The 23,542-nt window shown below is 37.7% G+C and overlaps 1 protein-coding gene and 1 pseudogene across 1 annotated transcript; both read right to left on the bottom strand.

The window, feature by feature from the left end:
* Nucleotides 1-858: 858 nt before the first annotated feature.
* On the bottom strand, nucleotides 859-2,495 carry LOC140699904 (ribosome biogenesis protein NSA2 homolog pseudogene; annotated as a pseudogene).
* Nucleotides 2,496-6,627: 4,132 nt separating this feature from the next.
* ZNF485 (zinc finger protein 485) lies at nucleotides 6,628-23,240 on the bottom strand. The gene is given in 10 exon segments (XM_072971111.1): nucleotides 6,628-6,809; nucleotides 6,894-7,098; nucleotides 7,100-7,335; nucleotides 7,338-7,412; nucleotides 7,415-7,555; nucleotides 7,558-7,788; nucleotides 12,653-12,748; nucleotides 13,778-13,904; nucleotides 22,949-23,057; nucleotides 23,131-23,240. Coding segments are annotated over 8 exon segments (1,200 nt in total). The 5' UTR covers nucleotides 13,812-13,904; nucleotides 22,949-23,057; nucleotides 23,131-23,240.
* Nucleotides 23,241-23,542: the final 302 nt, after the last annotated feature.

The following is a 23,542-nucleotide window of genomic DNA, read 5'->3' as shown; positions in this document are numbered from 1 at the left end:
TAAATTCACTTATTAGTTCTAGCATTTGTTTGGGGTTTTTTTCTTTTGTTTTTATATATTTCTTAACATTTTCTACAGTCAATCATACCATCTACAAATAGGGGCAGTTACATTCCTTCCTGTCAAAACTGTATGCCTTTTACTTCCTTTTCTTTCCTTGTTGCACTAAAATTGCCAGTACTATGTTGAATAAGAGTGGTAAGAGCAGACATCCTTTCCTTATTTTGATCTTAGAAGCAAAGAATTCTTTCACCATTAAGTATGATGCCAGTTCTAGGGGTTTTGTAGTTGTCCTTTATTAGGTTGAGGGAGTTCCCTTCTCTGCCTAGTTTGCTGAAAACTTTTATTATGAATGAATGCTGTATTTTGTCAAGTGTCTTTTTTTTTTCTTTTTTGGTATCAATTGGTATGATCATGTGGTTTTTCTTCTGTAACATTTAATCTTCTTTGATGTAGATTACACAGATTGACATTCAAATATTGAACCAGCCTTAAATTCTTCAGATAAACCCCATTTGTTCATGGTGTATTCCTCTTTCTATCTATTTCTGGATTTGACTTACTAATATTCTGTTGGGAACATTTTGCTTCTATACTCACAAGTAATTTTTTTTCTATAATTGATTTTTAATCATCCAATTTTATGGACATCTAAACACTGAACAGACACAGAAGACCAATTTGTAAAACTAGGCCATTTTAATGTTTGTTTATTTTATAACAATAAAATAGTTTTCTTGATGACTACAGACACATAAGGCTGATTGGTAGTACTCAGAAACATCACAGTAATAGTTTCCTGATTGAGGTGTAATTTTCAATAATCATAAGGAGTCAGCTATTTGTGTGTAACTGCTATCAAACCAGTAAGACCGCATTTATGCACCCATCATTTTCAGGACTGTTGGTAACCTGGGCATATTTCCCCCAAATGACCTTGCCTCCTTGTGTCACAAGGCCCAACTTGCTCACGTTCACTTCAGTGACAGCACCTTTGGTGATAGCACCCAAATTTGTATATAGTGGGGATGAGGGATTCTTCTTGACACCAAGCACTGGCAGGCAGAAGGTAGCTTTCAGTTCAGGGCGTGTTACGTGGGCCTTCTTGAAATGTAAGCCCATTGGCCTAATGAATCTTTCATATTTAGGTGCTTTTCAAGTAAAGCCATCTCCAACAAAGCAGACTTTAGTAACCATCCTCTTCCAGGTTCTTCTTCCTCTTTCCTGTTCAGATAACTTTTAATACTTCTGTTTCTCCCTGGGCACGAACTTTGGGCAGTGGGACTTCCCATTTTCCCGCTTTCTCTTTTCATTTCTGTTTAATCATACTGGAAAGTACTTTAGCTCGGGACTGTCCCTCTCTGTCCAGTAGATATGCAGGTACTGCTCCTTGTGGAGTCTTTTCATCATTCTTCTTTTTGGTGTTTCTCTTTTCGTGCATCTTGATAGTCTTTTTCATTTGTATTTTCTCAGCATGGTGCTTTTTATGGTAGAGCTTAGCTTTCAGACCAATCATCTTTTTTGCCTTCTTTGAACGTTCATGAGACTCTCGGCCTTCCTTCTTTCTCTTTTTCTTGTAGTAATCCAAATTGTATCCATAGCGCTTACAGTGTAACTCAATATATTCCTTTTTGTGGCATGGTGACGGCCACCGAGCCGCCAAGTACAGCAGCCGGGGCACAAAGAACCTCTCAATTTTCGGGTCTCAGAGACCCACGAGTCGACTACATGCCACCAGCAACAGGAAAGGTACTCACAAGTTATAGTGATCCACTTTACTTTATTGTCCTGTCTTGTCTCATTTTGGATAAATAGCACACTCTTTTAAAATGGAGAATCTTTCTTTTTGGAAAAATACATTATTATTTTAAAATATAATGATTACTATTACCATTTTGTAAGATTTTATTATTTTTCACATGCTAAATTAGGTTACCTCAAGAAGATAAGCCAATATGCAGGCTATGTTCATGGTGCTTGACCACTTGCTTCTCTTGAATTCTGTACATAATGTAGCTAATGGTGGACCATGTTCTTTTGAGACATTTAATTAATTCAGTAGGAGACTTCATATATTTACACACACACACACACGTTATATACATATACCAAAAAAAAAAAAGAACGATTATGCTTAACATGGCACCAGATAACATTTACCTTATGTTTACTATCCACCTGGCATTCAGCTAAGCATTTTAAGTTTCTCCTTTAAACTAAGCCAAGAAAAGGTGTTTTTTAATCTGCACAGGTAGATGCTTTGACAGACTACATAACCTGAAGTGGTCTTAACGAAGTAAACAGAGTTGAGCCACATCTTGCACCCTGACTTCAAAGCTTATGTTCCTGATTGCTGTCATACACCTTTAAATACCATTCTGTAATCTACTTTTTTGACTCAACATGTCTACTCCATGCTTTTTGTTGGCTGAATCATATTCCAGTGGTAAACTGTACTCTCCAAAGTGGTCAGAACAATGTCTCTCTTCTAACATGCTCTTCCTGCTATGTGATTCTGCAACTCTTGCCATGACAAAGTAGTTTGTGTTCCCTCCCCCTTTGAATTTGGGTCAGTTTGACTACAAAGGAAGTAACACTGTTCTTTCTGAGGTTACATCACACAGGTAATATTGGTTTTCTGCCTGATTCCCTTGGAACACTCACTCTTGGAATCTTGGTCATCATACTGTGAAGAAGCTCAAGCAGCCGCATGAAAAGACCACATGCATGAATTCCCATCAACAGTCCTAGCTGAGATCCCAGGCAACAGCATCAACAACCAAATTTTTGAAAGAGCCTTCATATCAGTACCAATCAATAAAAATAATATGTGAACTTCAAATGTGGGTCACATATGTAACTCGAAAATTTCCAGCAGCTACATTAGAGTCAATTTAAATATATTTAATTTAACCCAACATATCCAAAATACCATTTTCACATGTAATCAATCATTTAAAAATTGAGATATTTTAGTTTCTCTTTGTCATACTAAGTCTTCGAAATCCAATATATGTTTCACACTTTACAGCACATCTCAATTCAGATTAGCCTCTTTTCAACTGCTCAATAACCACTGAGGCTACTGTACTGTGGCAACTTCAGATTATTCCACCATCCAAATGTCAAGTCAATTCCAGCCTTGAGTTTTCCCAGCAGAGACAGACATACAGTTATAAAATTCCTGCTATACAGTTTCTGAATTCTTTACCTACAAAATCTGTGGGCTTAACAAAATGGTAACTAAGTTTGGGATTATTTATTATGCATCAATTGTAACTGGGATACCAGCCTATGAAAATTCTATAATTTAAACATTTCCCTACTTGGATGTTTTTCTCATCTCTTTCCAGGATTTTATTATAAACAATGCAGCAATACGATCTCTTTAAGCTAGTCTAATTATTCCCTTAAACAGTTTGAGAGTGGTTTTTTTGGGTCAATGGGAACATATAATTAGTAGATTTACATTCATATTGTCAAACTGCTATTCAAAAAGCTTAACCAGTTTTCACTAACAATAATGTGTACCCAACTATGATTCTTATTAATTCTGGCCCATTTCTAGGTCCCTGAGTTGAATGCTTAGTTCCTTTCTTTTCTATTCTATAACATTCCTCTATAATGTTGCTTTATTATATATATATTTAAAACTAGCTATGATGTATTTTCATTATAAAACATTCAAGTACTGCATAAACTATATAAAATATGTACCATTATTGTACAATTTGGCTTTTTTACCCCCATTTAGGGTCCTAAGACATCTTTCCCTGTCAATTCATGAAAGTTTAACTCATTAAATGTTAACTGATTAATTAAATGACTGCTTTCTAATTGTTAAATGTTAAATGATTGCATGGTAGCACAAATAATGCATGTATCTTAATTTAAACATTGCTCTGGTGAAAGATACTATTGTGACTCCAATTTTTCATTACTATAATGATCTTGAGACCATTTTTACTCATTATTCTATTTTAATAGAAATGTTAGGTCAAAGAGTAGAAGCTTTTTAAAAGTTGGTAAATATAGTCAAATTATGCTTCTCACCATCACACTGTTAACTCAGAATTCCTTCAACACCACATTAAGTGTGCCTATTTTTCTTGTACCCTTAAAAGCACCAAACAGCTTATTAATCTTTGCCAAATTGGCCAAAAGAATTTGATCATTTTAATTCACACTTCTCTTAAACCTGTCATCTTTTTTTAAGTTTGACCATTTGGGGTTTTTTTGGCTTTTGTTTGTTTTTAACAACTGTACATTCATATCCCAGACCACTTCTCCACTGAACTTTTTATATTTTTCTTATGTATTTTTAAGAACTCTTTAGATAGTCTAAGTATTATCTGCTATATACAATGGTAGTAATATTCTCTCCAAGTCTGATTCTTTATATTTTAATATTGTGCAGTCACTTGTACAAAATTTTTTTATTTTTGTGTTTTTATAGCTTCTGAGTTTTCTAATTCAAAAAGACAACTATATTAAATGATAGAAGATACATGAATGTATGCTCGATTAAATATTTAAAAAAAAAACACAGCCGAAGTCAAAATTTCACTTCATCATATCAATAGCACATTCTTCTCAAAGATATTCAACAGCTCTGTCCTTTATTTTTCCAGATCTCTTTGAATATATACATATATATTCAAATACATATACACACAAAAAAAGCTTCATTTTTTAAATATAAATAAGACCATTGTATATAGGTTTTCTGCAACCTACTTTTTTATTGAAATATAGTTGATTTACAATGTTGTGTTAGTTTCAGGAGTATAATGAAGTAATATATACACTTATTCAAATTTTTTCCATTATTCCATCCCATAATATATCCTATTATAGGTTATTACAAGATATTGAATGGTACCCTGTGCTATCAATTTTATATGTAGTAGTGTGTATCTGTTAATCCCAAATTCCTCATTTATCCCTCCCATCTCCTTTTCCCTTCAGTCACCATGAGTTTGTTTTCTATGTCTGTGAGTCTGTTTTTGTCTTGTACATAAGTTCATTTGCATCATTTTTTTTAGATTCCATATATAAGGTATACCATACAACATTTGTCTCTCTCTGACTTACTTCGCTTAGTATGATCATCTCTAGGTCCATCCATGTTAATGCAAATGTCATTATTCCATTCTCTTTTATGGCTAAGTAATAGTCCATTGTATTTATGTGTGTGTATGGATATGTGTATATACATATATATATATACACACACATACACGCACACCCCTTATCTTTATTCATTCTTCTGTTGATGACATTGGGGTTGCTTCCATGCCTTGGAAAGCCCCACTATGAACACTGAGGTGCATGTGTCTTTTTGAATTAGTTTTTGTCTCTTCTGGATATATGCCCAAGTGTGGGATGGCTGGATCATATGACAACTCTATATTTAGTTTTATAAGAAACCTCCGTATAGTTCTCCATAGCGGCTGCACCAATACACATTCCCACCAACAGTGCAGGAGTGTTCCCTTTTCTCCACACTCTCTCCAGCATTTACTATTTGCAGCCTATTTGATGAATGCCATTCTGAATGGTGTGAGGTGATACCTCATTGTAGATTTGGCAATTAAGCCCTTGTTATTGTAGTTTCAGCAATTAAGCCCTTGTCAGTCGCATCATTTGCAATATTTTCTCCCATTCCATAGGTTGAATTTACATTTGTTTATGGTTTCCTTTCCTGTGCAAAAGCTTGTAAGTTTGATTAGGTCCCATTTATTTATTTTTGCTTTTATTTCTACTGCATTGAGAGACTGACCTAAGAAAACATTGTTACAATTTATGTCAGAGAATGTTTTGCCTAATTCTCTTCTAGCAGTTTTATGGTGTCATGTCCTATATTTATCTTTAAGCCATTTTTAGTTAATTTTTGTATAGGGTGTGAGGGAGTGTTCCAACTTCATGGATTTACATGAGGCTGCCCAGCTTTCTCAATGCCACTTGTTGAAGAGACTGTCTTCATTGTATATTCTTACTTCTTTTGTCAAAGGTAATTGACTGCAGGTGTGTGGGTTTAGTTCTGGGCTCTCTGATTCAGTTCCGTTGATCCATATGTCTGTTTTTGTGCCAATAGCATTCTGTTTTGATTGCTGTCGCTTTGCAGTACTGTCTGAAGTCTGAAAAGTTATGCCTCCAGTTTCGTTCTTTTTCCTCAGAATTACTCTGGCAATTCTAGGTCTTCTGTGGTTCCATATAAATTTTGGGATTATTTGTTCTAGTTCTGTGCAAAATGTCCTGGGTAATTTAATAGGAATCGCATTAAATATGTAAACAGCTTTGGGAAGGATAGGCATTTTAACAATATTAATTCTTTGCAATTTGCTTTTTTGACGTAACACAGTATCATGGAGATATTTCTATGGTTGTATATAGATCTCTACCTTATTCTTTTCATTTGCTACATACTATTCTATACCAACAATTTTCATACAGACATTTAGGGTCTTCAAATATTTCACTAGTACAAACCATACTACAGTGAACATCCTCACAAGTGAGAAGTTCTTTAAGATAGAGGTTCACAGAATATTTTTGTTAGGTGAGTAATTTATTGACCTCTTCAATGTTCAAAAGGAATAAACTATTTCTGCATGACTTACCAAACTAACTACACTTGATGGCTCTTTCTTTGTTACGAGTTTTCTTATGTTGTTTGAGGTCTGAACTCTGAGGAAGAGCCTTCCCACATTCATCACATTCATCAGGTTTTTCTCCAGTATGGATTCTCCGATGTAAAACAAGGCCAGAGCTATGCCTAAAGGACTTCCCACATCTCTTACAATGATGAGGCTTTTCCCCAGTATGACTTCTCTGGTATAAAACAAGCCCAAAGCTACGCCTGCAGCATTTCCCACATTCCTTACAGTGACAGGGCTTATCGCCAGTATGAATTCTCTGATGTTCAATAAGGTGTGAGTGCTTCATAAAGGCTTTTCCATAGTCATTACATAGATAGGGTTTATTTCCACTATGAGTTTTCTGGTGTCCAGCAAAGGACAAGCTATACCTGAAAGATTTTCCACATTTACTACAGTGATAAGGTTTCTCTCCTGTATGCATTCTTTAATGACTAATAAAGAGTTGAGCTTCTAGTAAAGGTTTTTCCACATCCATTACACCGATATGGTTTCTCACCAGTATGCATTCTCTGATGTTCCAACATAGCTGAATTATCCCTGAAAGGTTTCCCACATTGATTACATTTAAAAGGCTTCTCTCCACTATGTATCTTCACAAGACGAGCAAGGCCTAACTTCCTAGCAAAGGCTTTCCCACAGTAATTACATTTGTAGGATTTCTGACCAGCATGATTCTCTGGTGACTTAAAAGGGTAGAATTCTTTCTGAAAGCTTTTCCACATTCATCGCATTTATGGGGTTTCTCTTCAAATGAATTTTCTGATGCTTAACAAATGTTGAGTACTTTTTGAGGAATTTCCCACATTTAAAACATCTATAAAGTGTCTTACCCATGTGAATTTTATGATTTAAAAGGGATGAGCTGCTTACAAAGGCTATCCCACATTCTTTACTTTATGGGATTTCTCACCAGTATGATTTCTCTGATGGCTAATAAAGAAGGAATTATATTTAAAGACTTTCCTGCATTCCTCACATTTATACTGTGTCTTCTCTGTGCAACTTCTGCCTTCCAAGCACAGGCCACTTTCCATCATGACAATTTTTGTTTGCTCTCCCAAATCAGATCTCTTGGAAGTATTTTGCTTTAGGGCTGACATCTTTGTTTCAAATGTGTACTCCTGTACTGAAAGAAAATTTTTAAAATTCAAATGTTCTCTATACTGAAATACTGAAAATGAGAGCTGCACACAGATAAGAATAATGTTCTGTTCTATATCACTAAAGGTTATGTAAAATTAATTCATCCCACTTGTGATTCTTGCTAAGAAAAGATGGCAAGACTAAAGACAGGAGAAATAAGTAAGATCTAAGGAAATGGAAGGAAGTTATATTATAAATATTGTATTTAAAGAATGCAAGGAACATCTAAAAAGTTGGCAAGTTAGGAAGGTAACACAGGAAACTCCAAGAAATTAAAAAAAAAAAGATGGGAATGTGACTAAAGACAATTTTGGAGAGAAAATCAAGTATCACAAAGCAAGCCAGGATTACTAGCACAGATTCCTATAGGGTGATGCATTTCAGAACACTGTAATGTAACACTGCACTATATCCAAGAACTTGAGAATAACATTTCTCTGTGAGAATTTAGCAGAGAACCAACATTTAATAGCTCTGAGGGAAAAAAATAGACAAAATGTTTAACGAATCAAAACAGATCTCAGGCCAACAAGACTGTACTGTAATCTAAGGTTTTAACATATCTGAAAAAGAATATACAGATGAAAAAGGTGAATTGTGTAATTTTTCTCTAGCCATTTACAAAAGTTATACAAGGAGATTCTGAAAAACTAATGGAGTTAAATTTGTGATAACTCAGCAATCACTGATCAATTCTTTTACTGAATGACTTTTTTCTTTTAAAAAGAAGTTATATCTACAGATATAGATATATACACATGTATACTTATATTTTTATTTTTAAATGTTTATATTTATTAACATGAGGAGATATTCCATACATCAGATACTAGAACTAAGTTTTTTTTAAGGAAATGTAAGTTGGAGGTGAAGTCTGGTAATAAACAGCCCAGATAGTTCAAATGGCTTTTGATGGGATATATATTTTATGTAATGATTAAGCTAGAGAAAATTTCAAGATACTGATTGTATAGGTAGGTGGAGGCAAATTAGTCGTATGAAGAAAGGCAGTCTTCTGGACACATGTTCTATGACAAAGGTAGCCTAGCAGAGCAGTGATGAAAAGGAGATTATATTGGCATATTCGGGGGCTGAGGGGTGGGGAAAACATGAACTCTACCTCATACCATGCACAAAAATCAATTCTAAGAGGATGGTAAATCTAAATGTAAAAGACAAGCAATAAAGCTTCTAAAAGTTTACACAGAAGACTATCTTCATGAACTTGGGGGAAGGAGGGATTTACTGAACAGTACACAAAAAACAATGACAAGAAAGGAAAAGATTAATAAAATAGAGCTCATTAAAGTTAAAAACTTCTATTCATCAAAAGACCACTATTAGTGAAAAGCAAATTACAGAGGGAAGGGCAGTACAACATACATAATCAACAAAGGGTCTTTTGAGTAGATACTTCAAAAAAGATGACACATAATGGCCAATAAACTTGTGAAATACCCTCAACCTCATTAGATATCAGGGATATGGGTATTAAGACCACAATGAGATACAAGATACAGCCAAAGAATGACGAACTTCAAAAGACTGACTATATCAAGTGTTGGCAAGGATATGGAGCAATGAGTACTCTCACACACTGATGGTGGAAATATAAGTTGGTACAAACATTGAAAAACTATTTGGCATTATATACTAAAGTTAAATATGTGTATATCCTATAAAATAGAAATTCCACTCCTAGGTATATGCCCAACAGAAATGTATCCACATCTGAACCAAGCAACAACATATAATAATGTTCATAGCATTTGTAATTCTCAAAAGCTGGAAATATCCCCAATATCCATCCAAATACATGGGATAATGAAATACTCTATAGCAACAGATTTAAAAGCATGGTCCCCAGATCAACGGCATCAGTATCACCGAAGAACTTGTAAAAACTTTCAGTACACACTTGAAGCCTTAGGGTGGGGCCAAGCAGTTATGCTTAAACATGCATTCTAATACATGCTAGAGTTTTAAGAACCACTGACCCACTGCAAGGACAATACACGAAAATGGAAAAGTCTCACAAAATGTTATGCATAAAAGACTATGCCAAAAATATATACTATATAGTTCCATTCATATAAAGGTTAAAAAAAGGCCAAAATAAATTATAGTGTTACTTGACGGGGAGCAGGAGAGTGTGGCTGATGACTGGGAGGGATCAAGATGTGATTTAGTGAAGTACTGCCAGTGTTCCGTTTCTTGACCTGAGTGCTGGTTATATGAATATTCACTTAAAAAATACTAATTTAGATCATATATTAAAAAATCAACTCTTCCATATATGTGTTAAATTTTTTAAAAGGTTTTAAGAAAAAAGGAAGGCTAGGTTATGACTCTCTTAATACTCTGATCAGAGAAATCAAAATGCCAATTGCAAAATATCTAAAAACTAATGATAATAAAAACTACATATCAGAACCCATTGAATACAACCAAAACCCTGTACAAACAAAAGTTTAAGGCTTTAAATGTTTATATTACATAAAGAAGAAGGAAAATCAATGAATTAATTGATTAATGAATCAACTAAAGCAAAGTTAGAGAAAGTAAATAAACCTAAGGAAAGAAAAAATAAAAAGGAATTAAAAGATTAAAAAAAAAGAAAAACACAGAAAATAGTAACACTAGTAAATACATCTAAGAGCACTCTAAGAAATAACGTAAAGCTAACAAAGGGGAAAAATGGGAAAAAAACAAATAATGTAAGAAATCATAAGAAAGTAACCATGAATATACAGGCTAAAAGTAATTATAAACATTAAGGATAAACGTTGAATCATAAAAGGCTATTTTGTTCAATACTGTGAAGATAAATTTGAGAACTTTAATTACTGAATATTTTTAGGAAACTGTAAATTACCAAAACTGTTTTGAGAGAGCAAAAATCTGGTTGGCCAAGTTACTATATAAGACAGAATACTGTTAAATACCTACCCCCCAAATTTCTCTCCCCTGTTCCCTACCACAAAAAAATAAACTTAAAAAAAGAAAAAGCACCCAAACCTTCAGGAAACCAGCTATCATGTGAATTAACAAAGAATGAAAATAGGAAGGGTCCAAAATTTATACAAAAATTATTACAAAACTTAAATCAAAACTCAATGAAAACAGCCCAATGAGAAAGAAAAATGTAAATAAATTTCTTGTAAGTATCAATGCAAAAACTTAACACAAGATTAGCAAATAAAATCATCTACTGACATGTCAAAAGAATAATATAATATGCCATGACCAAGTGGGGTTGTACAAAGAATGCAAAGTCATTACAATAATTAAGAATAAATTTTACCATATTAACAGATCAAAAAGGAAAAGACAAGATATCATCTCCACATGTGCTGAGAAGTCATTAGATACAATTCAATATCCATGTTTAATTTAAAAGAACAAAACTTTCTTAATAAAAGAGGCGGATTAAATATTTTCTTTGTATAATAACATACATTTATCCCAACCAATACCAAAATTAAAACAGAAAGAATAGAGAAGAAAAAGACTGAGTCATCACTATACTCTATAAAGAATCTGCATAAGCATTTGGTGGAGAAATGTTCAAAATAGTAAGAATAAAGGGAATTACTAAAAAGCATTAAAAAACACACACACCCTCCCCCAAAATTTCAGTTATAAAATAAGCCATGCAGATATTACATACAGTATGGTGACTCTAGTTAATGTTACTATATTGCATATCTGTAAATTGCTAAGAGAGTAAATCTTAAAACTTCTTATAAGAAAAAATAAATTTTGTAACTATGTATGGTGACAGCATTATGTTGTACACCTGAAACTAATATAAGGTTATATGTCCATTATACTTCAATTTAAAAAAAAAGAATAAAGTTTAGAGGTCTAAGGGGAAAAAAAACCCAGCTTAAGCAGGATTATGTATCGCTGGTATTTTCCATGAAATACAGTTATAAAAGTTTCCCTGATGATGACAAACGTAAAATGACAGTTCACGTTTTACAAGAAGGAACACTGGTAGGATAAATATTTTAGAGGAGACAAATAAATATCCATGTTTACAAAGATTTAGAAATGATTTCTCCAGTTAACAACACGGAGAAAGTGGCAGACATAAATTCATGCAAAGTATACACAGAAAAAAATGAGAGCCAAGAGCAAATGATGGCAGGTGAGGGTACAGCTCAGGGGTAGAGTGCATGCTTAGCATGCACGAGGTTCTAGGTTCAATCTCCAGTTCTCCATTAAAATAAATAAGTAAATAAATAAACCTAATCCCTCCCAAAACAAAAACAAAAAATAAACAAAAGATAATTAAAATATTTTTTTAAAGAGCAAATGATATCAGAGTAAAGAAATAAAAGACTCAGGAGAAAAGGGAAGAAAATGCTTCCCCATCAGTTTCTTTGCCAAAAATAGTAATTACGTGATAGTCAGGAGTCCTATGCTTATAACTGGAATCTGCCACTGACCTACTATATGGTCAATGATATGGGTATTAAAACAGAAAGAGTTAAACAGCCATCCATCAAGCTAACCTTGAGAGAATTTGGAAGGCACTGAGAATGGACAGAAGGTAGAAACACAGTGCAGTCCATCAAGTGTCTGCAAATGGGGAAGGATAAAAACACATAAAGAGACTGATTGCAGGACAAGAAGCCCTCGTGAAGGGAGCAGGAGTAGAAAGAATGAGAAAAACACCAAGTCATTTGACATGAGGATGACATGAAAAAGAGGAAATTTGTGTCACGTGCCACAGCCCTTCTGCACAGACAGGGGCTCTGCAAGGTGAGCTTCACCAAGAACCCCCTCCGCACTGTTCTGTGTGCTGAGCTCCTGCTTGAAATGGCTCCTGTCTCGCTCACCTGCAGGCATACCTGATGGAACTTCTTGTACTTCCATCCACGGCTCTGCCTCTTGCTCCAACTGGGTGATTAGCTTGGGTTTGGAAGAGAGAAGCCCTGTTCACAGAGAAGGAAAAGAAATGTGACTGTGGCTATAAGCAGAAGGAGTTATCCCAAACCTCCATCTCAACTTCAGGGTCTGCAAGGAGCATGGTTGTCAGGAAGGCCTAGAGGGTGGTATCAAAAACGTTCAAACCACAGTTTTAGAAATGTAGGGTGGAAAGTCAGTTAGAAAACCAGGCCTCCTTGAGGACAGGAAACTCCTATTGTTGGCAGCAGACGAATCCTGACATGCAAAATTCAGAGAACTGGGCTAGACTGCACACAAAGCTGACCATCTCTGACTCTGTATGGTTCTGATCTTTCTGAGGGGTGGGAGGAACATAAGTTTCAGTCTCTAAGCCCATGCTGAAAACAAACAAACAAAAACCTCCCATTTAAGAGTGTAAACACCCCATGGATGGGCCTGGAGATCATTATTCTAAGTGAAGTAAGCCAGAAAGAGAAAGAAAAATACCATATGAAATCACTTATATGTGGAATCTTAAAAAAAAAAAAGACACAAATGAACTCATTTACAAAGCAGAAACAGACTCACAGACAGAGAAAACAAGCTTATAGTTAAAGGAGGGTCAAGTGAGAGGTGGAGGGATAAATTGGGAGTTTGAGATTTGCAGATACTAACTACTATATATAAAATAGGTAAACAGCAAGGTCCTACTGTTATAACACAGGAACTATATTCAATACTTTGTAGTAACCTATGCTGAAAAGGAATATATGTATGTATATGTATGACTGAAACATTATGCTGTACACCAGAAATTGACACAACATTGTAAGCCGGTGATACTTCAATTAAAAAAACAAAGAGTTAGCGGGGAGGATATAGCTCATTGGTAGACTGTGTGCTTAGCATGCAAGAGGTCCTGGGTTCAATCCCCAGTACCTCCAGTGAAAAATAAATAAAACCTAATTAAACCAACTTAAAAAAAAAAGAGCTTAAATACCCAAAATCATTTACCTTGTGAAAATGCACAGTTGCCCAGCAGATCAATTTTGAGTCAAAGAGAAAGAAATCCTTACCCACAGACACCAGATTCCCATAGTTTTCCAGCATCACATCCCTGTACAAGTCCCGCTGAGTGGCATCCAGGTGTCTCCTTTCAATCTGGGTAAAGGCCACAGCCACATCCCCAAATGTCAGTGATCCCTGCAAAATCAAAACCAATTCCGCTCATCCAGGAACCATTTACTCCCTTGGCCCCCTCCTGAAGTAGGGAGCGAGAAAGGCCTCAGTGGAGGATGAGGGCCTCAGTGGTGAAGGAAGGCAAAACATTCAAAGTCAGCTTCTGATAGTTCAAATCATTCACGAGGAGGTAAGTGGAATACAGTTAATGAAAGGACCAATGCGGAAAACACATGACATGCTCAGAGAGCTGACTTGCTTCACAGGTATGAAAAATTAAGATGAGAAGTTAGAGAGTGGAGGTGTGACCCCTCACTTTCACAACACTGCCCTCCTCCTGTTAGTCCAACTTGCCTGTCATGCTCCCTCCTCTGGGCCTGGTGTTTGCTCACCCCTCACTTAGCAAGTCTTTGCATAAATGTCACCTCATCAGAAAGATCATCTTTTCTCTTCTCCCATCCTCTAGTACTTCCTCTCCCATGACCCACTTCATTTTTTTCCACAGGATTTCTCACTACCTGATAGGCGAGGTTGAGATCTGCGAATAAGTGTCCTCTATAATGTGAGCTCCAGAAGGGCAGGGACCACTTGGGTCACTGCTATCTCCCTAGTCTGAAACTCTGCCTGACACATGGGCATGTTCAAGGATTCAACAAATGAATAAACTCTGAAAGACATGCAAAATAATAGTGGCTTTATCCTAGAACTTACAGAGATAAATATATATTTGTTAATTACCATTCATAGCAGTAACAACTTACAATGTGCCAGGTAAAGTGCTGAGCCCTAAGATACACATTATCTCTCTGAATTTCCACCACAATTCTATAAAGTAAATCTATTTTACAGCTAAGTATACTAAGGCTCAGAGAGCTGAAAGAACTTGCTCAAGGTCGCAGGATGGCTGAGTGCACAATACAAAAAGGAGCTCCAAAAAGGGTCAGTGAGACTACTGAGCAAACTGGAAGAAATGCCTATGACATATTAAAAAGAAAAAATGGGAAAGCCTAAAAAATACATATGCAAATATGTTTCAAGTAAAATAATTTGAAAATAAAATAATTAAAATAAATTGATAGGAATATGGGTAATTAATTTTTTTAAATTTCTGTTACTCTTAGTTTGTGTAATACTCAAATATTGATTACTTTCTTTCAAAATGCTGATTACTTCCGGTCAACTTCTCAAAGTCCTCCAAAACCCAGTTTTCTCCAGGGTAAAGGCAAATTCCAACCTGGTAATCTAGACTCTGAACATTTCCAACTTAGGGTCCAGCTGGTTCATGGTTCAAATGTAATGGCTTCACTCATGTTGCAGTGCCTTCCCCAAGTCACCCCAAGCTCTGCAGTTATGCAAATTTCACTTATTCTTCAGTAAGAACTGGAGTGACCACCACCACTACCACCATCCCCTACTAGAGGCTCCTCTCACCCCTGAAGGTCCACAGAGCACTACCACGGCTGCGTTATGCGTATCAATCACAGTTACTGTAGCCTGTTATGTCTCTATAAGCTGTGTGTCTGTTTTTCATCTTCTCTGAGTTGGCAAGGTCTTTGAGCCAACAGCTATATCTTAGGTACAAAGTATGTTTTAGCTTCTAGCACTCTAGAAAGCATAGGTGGCAATCATCTATTTGGTCAATGATCCTGTAATGGGTAGAGAGAAGGACATGGAGGGATGACAGTGGGGAGAGGGAGCCCGTCCCTGTAGAGCTACACCACTCCAGGACTGGCTCAGGCAGCTTGGTCCATACACTGGGCAGAGCATCTTTCAGGCAAGAAGCATAAACCCAACTTCACTTTGAAACGACGGCAATTTCTCAGGAAATGTGCCGCGCTGGATTCAAACGGAGGAGGGCGAAGCCGGAAGCGGAAGTGGCCGCTGAGGCCTCTGGGAAATGTAGTCTGTGCTACAGATCGGTGTCTTAGGGTCTACAAACGCACGTTAGCATCATTCGGACAGCTTGGAAAAGTAATTGTGCTTTGGTCCCAGCCCCAGAGATTTTGATATTCTGGGTGTGGACCTAGCATCGAGATTTTTTAAAGCTCCCAAATGATACGAATATTCCGCCAAGATTAGCACCAATTGCTAGAAACTGATTTGGATCTGCAAAATATGTTTTATGTTACTTTGGAGGAGCTTTTTATGGTCTGTCCATTTGTTTGTTTCCAAGTAATCTTGTTTTGACTTCAAACAAAGAAAAAGCACGTTAGCAAAGTATACCAGAACACTAAATATTATTTTTTCACCATTAACTCACGTAGAAGATGGAATAAGGCTGAATCAGTTTTAAGAAATGTATAATTTTCTAGGGGAAAAAAATCTATCTATAAAATCCAGCAATTTGACATCTTAGGGGGGAAAATATATCTTTTTCATTCAATTCGGACTTTTTATGTAAAAAAAAATTTCTCGGAATGGGGCATTCATCCACCAATCTAACTATGACTAACCAATGTCTCACTATGTGCCACTCACTGTTCTACATGCTAAGGATAAAGCACTTATCAAGGACCCCCTCCTTGACCAAACTTTAGTCAAGATCCTGTGAGTCTTCTCATCTAGGCCTTGCCTTTGGCCTACTGAGCCCAATTTTGCCAAAGAATAATGCTAAGCCAATTCATTAAGAATTCCCCCACCCTTGGGGGAAGGGTATAGCTCAAGTGATAGAGCACATGCTCAGAATGCCAGGAGGTCCTAGGTTCAATCCCCAGTACCCCCTCCAAGCAGAAATAAATGGATAAACCTAATTACCTCCCCCTCATAAAAACAAACAAGAATTCTCCCACCCTTGATAACTAATCAAGTTCCTCTCCATGCACTCCACCCTACACTTGGTATCTAACCAATTTCTTCTTGGTAATTTTCCATTTATGCTTTCACCCTGTCAGTCAGCCATAAATCCCCACTTGTATTGGGAGTTAAGTTCAAGTTCTCTCCCTATTGCAATTGTCTTGAATAAAGTCTTCTCTGCAGGTTTCAACAAGTGTCAGAATAATTTCTCTTTAACACAGTGAACAAAATAAATAGTGGTCCTCCCCGCAAAGATCTTACATTCAAATAGAGGGGTAGGAAGAGTAAGATTAAACAAAAGCAAGGTAAAGAGGTAGAAGGAGGATTCTTATTCAATATAGAGCTGTAAGAACTGCCCTCTTTGATAAGAGATCATATGAGCAGAGTCTGAAGGAAGTGGGATTAACAAGAGGGAGTATATCTGTGGGAAGTCTGTTCCAAGCAGATGAAACAGCAGATGTAAAGCCACTACAGAGAGTGTGCTTGGTTTATTTGAGGAACAGCAAAAGGTCAGTGAGGTGGAATACTAAAGACACAAGAAAAGGTCAGCTCACGTTTGTGAAGACTAATTTTATGTGTCACCTTGACTGAGACAAGGGATGACCAGACAGCTTATAAAATATTATTTCTGGGCCCATCCGTGAGAGTGTTTCCAGAAGAGATTAACATTTAAATTGGTGAACTAAGTATAACAGATTGCCTTCCCCAATGTGGGTGGGCAACATCCAGCCTATTGAGGGTCTGAACAGAATTTTAAAAGTGGAGGAAGGGAGAATTTGCTCTCTCCACTTGAGTTAAGACTTCCATCTTCTCATGCCTTCTGACATCAGAGCTTCTAGTTCTTAAACCTTTGGATGCTGGGACTTACAGCAGCACCCCAATCCTCCCTTCTCAGGCCTTTGGCTTGCAACTGGAGATTACATCATTGGCTCCCCTAGTTCTCACACCTTCAGATACAGACTGAATTACACCACTGGCATTCCTGTTTCTCCAGCTAGCAGATGACAAGTAATTGGACTTCTCAGCCTCCAGAACCACATGAGCCAATTAATTAATTAAATACACACACTATTGATTCTGTTTCTCTGGAAAACTCTGACTAACACAATTTTGGTCCTTTGAGTCCACTGTAAAGACACTGGTTCTCATTTCAACTGAGATAAGAAGCCATCAGAATGTGGAGAAATCAGAATCGTCATTTGTTATTGGTAGGATCATAAAATAGTGTAAGGAAGGAGGGTATAGCTCAGTGGTAGAGTGCATGCTTAGCAATGCATGAGGTCTGGGGTTCAATCACCAGTACCGCCATTTAATTAATAAATAAATAAATGACCCCCCTCCAAAAAAACAAAACAAAACAGAACAAACAAAAAAGACAAAATAGTGCAGCCACTTTGGAGAAAGTCTAGCAGTTCCTCAAAATGATAAATATAGAGTCACCATATCATTCTGTGATTCCATTTCTAGACACCTAGCAAAGAGCAATAAAAATATACATCCACACAAAAATTTGTATACGAGTGTTCATAGCAGTGTTATTCATAAGAGCCAAAAGTGGAAACAACACAAATGTCCATCAGCTGGTGAATGCAGAAACAAAACATACTATATTCAAACAATAGACTAATATTTGACGGTAAAATGAATGAAGTACTGATACATGTTGCATCATCAATGAACTTTGAAAACATAAGAGTAAATGAAAGAAGACAGTCACAAAATACAATATGTTTTATGACTCCATTTATATGAAGTCTAAAATGTCAAATTCCATGGAGACAAAAATAGATAAATGGTTGCCAGGGGATGGAGGGCAGGAGGAATGCAGAGAGACTATTGATAGGTTTGGAGTTTCTTTTGTGGGTAATGAAATGTTGTAAAATTAGACAGTAATTTTATTTGTTTCCTTGGGCTGCCCTAATAAAGTACCACAAACTTTAGAAATTAATTCTCCCACAGTCCTGGAGGCTGTAACTGTAAAACCAAGGTGTCAGCAGGGTTGGTTCCTCCTGAAACTTTGGATAGAATCCTTCCTTGACTCTTCCTAGGTTCTGGCGGTTGCCATGAATCCTTGGCTTGCACTCTCCCTGTGTGTCTCTGTCTTCGTGTGGTATTTCCTCTTATAACGACAGCTCGTTGTACTGAGTGAGAACCCAATCTAACAACCTCATCTTAGCTTGACTACATCTGCAACAACCTTGTTTCCAAATAAGGTCACCTTTGGAGTCCTGGGGGTTAAGACTTCAGCATGTGAAGAGGATGGGGACACAATTCATCTCATAACATTTAGCTTTGTGTTTTATGTCTTGTTCCTTAATATTTTGCCTTTTAATACTCTGTAATTTATTTTTCACAGTTCACATCTTGTCAGAGACAAGTTCTAAGTTTGTATCAAATGCATAGATAAGTTTCCAGCACCATTCACTGAAAAGTCTAGTCTTTCCACCATTAAATTGAAATGTCATCATTATTTTATGCCACATTATAGTGTCTCCCAAACAAAAGTTGGGGGGATTTCTTAACCTGTGCTGTTTTCTAGAAGCACAGGGCTCAGGAAAAGCTCAACACCCTCACTATTAATAAAGAATGGTTAAACAAATTATAGTAAATCCATATGACAGAAAACTGGGCAACCATTAAAAATATCAACATAGATATAGGCAGATATTGCCTAAATGTGCTGACAAAATATTGCTGAGTGAAAAAAAATCCATTTCCAAAACAGTCTGTAGTTTAATCCCACATATCTCACATCATAGTGAGAAATGCCAGAAAAGGACCTCAGCAAAGGCCTCCTGCAGGTATGACTCAACTTATGAAAAGTTCTATGTTAAACCTCCCGCTTGAATTATCTTTTAATCTTCAAAGCAACCCTATGAGGCAGGTCCTATTACCATCCTCAGTAGCAAAAACTTTCGTTATAAGAATTTCAAAATACACACAACATCGAACAATACAATAAGCCTCCAAGTATCCATAACCCAGATTCAACAAACATCAAGATGGGTCCTATTTTCTTGTATCTATCAATCTCCTGTTCACTTCAGCTTTTCTAGACAGTTAGTTAGTTAGTTAGTTAGTTAAATTGTGTTTGTTTGGGGTAAGATAATTGTTCATTTGTTTGTTTATTCATTTATTTTTCAGTGGAGGTACTGGGGACTGAACCCAGGACCTCATGCATGCTAAGCACACAGTCTACCACTGAGCTATACCCTCCCCTGGGATTATTTAGTAATCAGGTATATACATGACTCAGGGCATTTTATTTTATTTTTTACATTGTACCACTGTCACACTTAAAAAATTAATAATAATTTGAGAGACTGAATATGCAAATGGACAATGGCAAAACCGCAAACAACCTGCAATAACCAGCCCAGCAAACTGACCTATTACCTACATTAATCAGCCTGGGAAACCAACTCACAATTTACAGTAACTAGCCCAGGGTGCCAGCCTGCTACCAATCAGACTTGTAAGAAGTCAGACCACTGTCTTTGCAATCAGCCTGGGAAGCCAAACTATCAATCACCCCCAAAATTTCTGGCCTTGATTAAAAACTAGCAGTATCCTTAATTTTTGTCCCCACTTCCAACTTAAGACCAACCAGAGGACACCACATATACTCTCCCAACCAATCACAGAAGATGCCCTCTTCCAGTCAGCCACCTCTGGTTTCCCTTTAACGACCTGCAAACAGGGTGTGCCTGGGGCCATTTCCTCGTTTTCCACTCTGAAGCTTCCCCCCTTGGCTGCCAGCCTTTGCGTCTCTTGCAAAAGGCCAGTGATGGTAGCTGACTCCCTTGCAATTAGGAAGCTCTGAATAAATAGCCTTTGTTTATTCTCCTTTGGTGGGTCTTCATTTTTCCCATAAATTCTTTAATATCTAACTTCCAGTCCATATTCAAATCTCCCTAAGTGCCTCACAGATCTCTTTTATACCTAGTTTGTTTGAATCAGATAGGGGAGCTCTTCGGGTTGGCCCTGAGTCCCTATGACATGATGGCAGTCGTCTTTGGCACGGCCTTGCTTTCTGGTAGACAATTTGTCCCAGCCTAGCACTGTGCTTTGTCATGAACCAGTTGTTTCTTCAGGGAACCCTGACTTCTTCAGTTTCCTGCAGTCTTGTGGACTCATCTGCAAACTGGAGCCCGTGGAGGAGTCTGAGGAACGTTAGCCCAGTCTCAACGGTGCTCTCAGCTTCTTGCTGATGATTTCACGTAGAGTGGCGGCTACACTATTTGTTGGAAGTTTCAAGGTTCTGGGTTCCATGACCCTCACTACTTGGCACAGCTGCAGAAGCCTGGTGGCGGTCTGACCCAACCACCAGGGTCAAACCACCCTGCATAAGATAATGATGGCATCTCCATTTAGTGGCGGAAAGAGTAGACTTTTCTGATATTTGAGGGGAGAACCTGACTCTGTTTTTCTGGATGATATTGTCCAGTGGGATGTTTGTCTGCTAGCCTAGTGATTCATTTTCATTTGTTTGCTTTGTTTTGTTCTGTTTTGCATCCCTGGGGAGATGTGAAGACAGCCCATTTTTAGGAGTGATTTGAGGAGATTCAAAAACTCTGCTGCCATAAGGATTTTTCCCTACTCCCTGTTTTTTGTTGTTTTGTTTGGTTGGTTGTTTGTTTTAGCAGATGAGAAAGGTTTAGAGAGACTAAATAACATAGCCTCAGTTTGTTCATGTGCAAAACAATTAATAATCTCTGCTTGCCTACTTTCCACGAATGTTGTGAGAATTAACTGAGATAAAAGAAATGATAAGTCAGAGATTCAAGGAGAGGCACAGCACAGAGCAGGCGCAAGGGCAGATACACCAGGAGCAGGTGCAAAGCCTCCTCCGTGGTGGCCCCATCTCCAAGAGCGTGTCCCTAGTGACTGCTGCCGCTTGAAGGTTAATAGTGAGGATGGTACCGCTGTTACTGCCCAGCATGGTGATCACTACCTTCCACACATTGTTTCATGCCGTCCTCACGACAGCCCAAAATGGGCAAGTATTGTGAGCCTCATTTACAGAGGAGGACGTTAGGGCTAGTGACACTGATAAACTTGCTCATGATGGTGCAGCTTTCTGTTGACAGAGCCTGTATTTGAACCCAGGCCAAATCACTCCACAGCCTCTGTTTTCATCTGCTCTGCTTTGGCTCCTGAAATGGAGAAGGTGTGGGTTTTCACTGAAGATGCGGAAAAGACAGAAGACGGAGGCCGGGGTGAGCCAGGAGGGGCTGGTTAGGACTCCCCCTGTTGAGGGGGTTTGGGCAGCCAGTCTCAGATCCTCTTTCTCTGAGCTAGTGACTAAATGGAAAGCAGGGCTTAGCACATCTTTCGGGTTAGCCTACAAGGCAGCAATTACCCACTTAGAGTCTTTCAAGGAGTTCTTGGAAGCATACCTGTCCTCTAGGGTGGGCAGATAAAAATACAGAATGCCCAGTAACATTTGAATTTCAGACAAACATTGCAGGGGACACACATTTTCTTTAGAAATTATTCATTGTTTATCTGAAATTCAAATGAAGCTGGGCATACTGTATTTTCAGTTGCTAAACCTGGCAACCCAACCTTCCTTATTCCATATAGATCTTTTTTTTCCCCCAAATATCTCTATTATCCTAATACAACATCTATTTTTTTAAACATTTTTTATTAAGTTATAGTCATTTTACAATGTTGTGTCAAATTCCAGTGTAGAGCACAATTTTTCAGTTACACATGAACATACATACATTCATTGTCAATTTTTTTTTTTGCTATGAGCTATCACAAGATCTTGTATATATTTCCCTGTGCTACACAATATAATCTTATTTATCTATTCTACATATGCCTGTCAGTATCTACAAAATTTGAACTCCCAGTCTAACCCTTCCCATCCCCCTCCCCCTTGGCAACCACAAGTTTGTATTCTATGTCTATGAGTCTATTTCTGTTTTGCCTAATACAACATCTAAAAGCCACAAATGTTTGGTTTAAAGAGTTCTAGATCTTAAGGGATAGCCTGTGATACATTTAACCTTGGATTGAGGGGCTCCCTGGAAGTTGTTATCTACTCGTTAGTGTCCTTAGTGGGCTGTGCCCAACATCTTTGAGGAAGTCGACATGCGGAGTGTGAATAAAGTGAGAAATGCAACAACAACCAAGAAGAAAAGGCTGATGTGGGAGGAGAGACAATTGTGCTGAAAATTCTTGAAACTCTCCTTGTCCCAGTGCTGGTGGAGCCCTGTGGAGAAACAGCATTTTGTGTGACAAGGTACACAGAATATACTCACTGCGTGCTTGGGAATGAATAAGGGCAGGAATGAAGCCGAGTTGCATCCAGCAGCACGTGCACTAGGATGATGAGTTTCTATAGCCCTGAGGCCATCTTCTCTGGACCCCCTTGTGGGACAACACCAAGAGCCCTTCATTAATGTGGAGGACTAACTTCTCTCCTCCCTCCCCTCCTGCTTGCCTGGGTGCACTTGAATAATTCTCTCCCTTTCTCTGGGCCTCAATTCTCAGTCTGAAAAGTAAAGAGGTCTGGATGAGACCCTCCTTATCATGCTCTCCATTTCCATGGCTTTTGAGGACACCCTGGCAACCGTTTGGGTAATAGAGCTGGAAACATTCTTAGAACTCACAGAGTTCTGGAGGGAGGGAGCTCTGTGTGACCCTGCTCCAGCCAGGAGCCAGCCCGGTTGGGGAAAGGGCTCTAATCTACATAGGAGCCTCAGACTCCCTTTTCCAGCTCCAGCTGTGGTGTCTCCAGCTTTTCTAGGAGTCCAGTGGGGCCAGACCTGCATGTGTCACCACCCAGCTTGGTCTGGTGTGTTTCCGTGTTGGAGTGATTGCCCAGCTGGCTGGACTTGGAGGCTGGGCCTAAG

This window comes from Vicugna pacos, chromosome 11, assembly GCF_048564905.1.
Source record: "Vicugna pacos chromosome 11, VicPac4, whole genome shotgun sequence".
Classification (NCBI taxonomy): Eukaryota; Metazoa; Chordata; class Mammalia; order Artiodactyla; family Camelidae; genus Vicugna; species Vicugna pacos.
The sequence above is the reverse complement of the archived record's forward strand: the minus strand, read 5'-3'. Positions and strand labels throughout refer to the sequence as shown.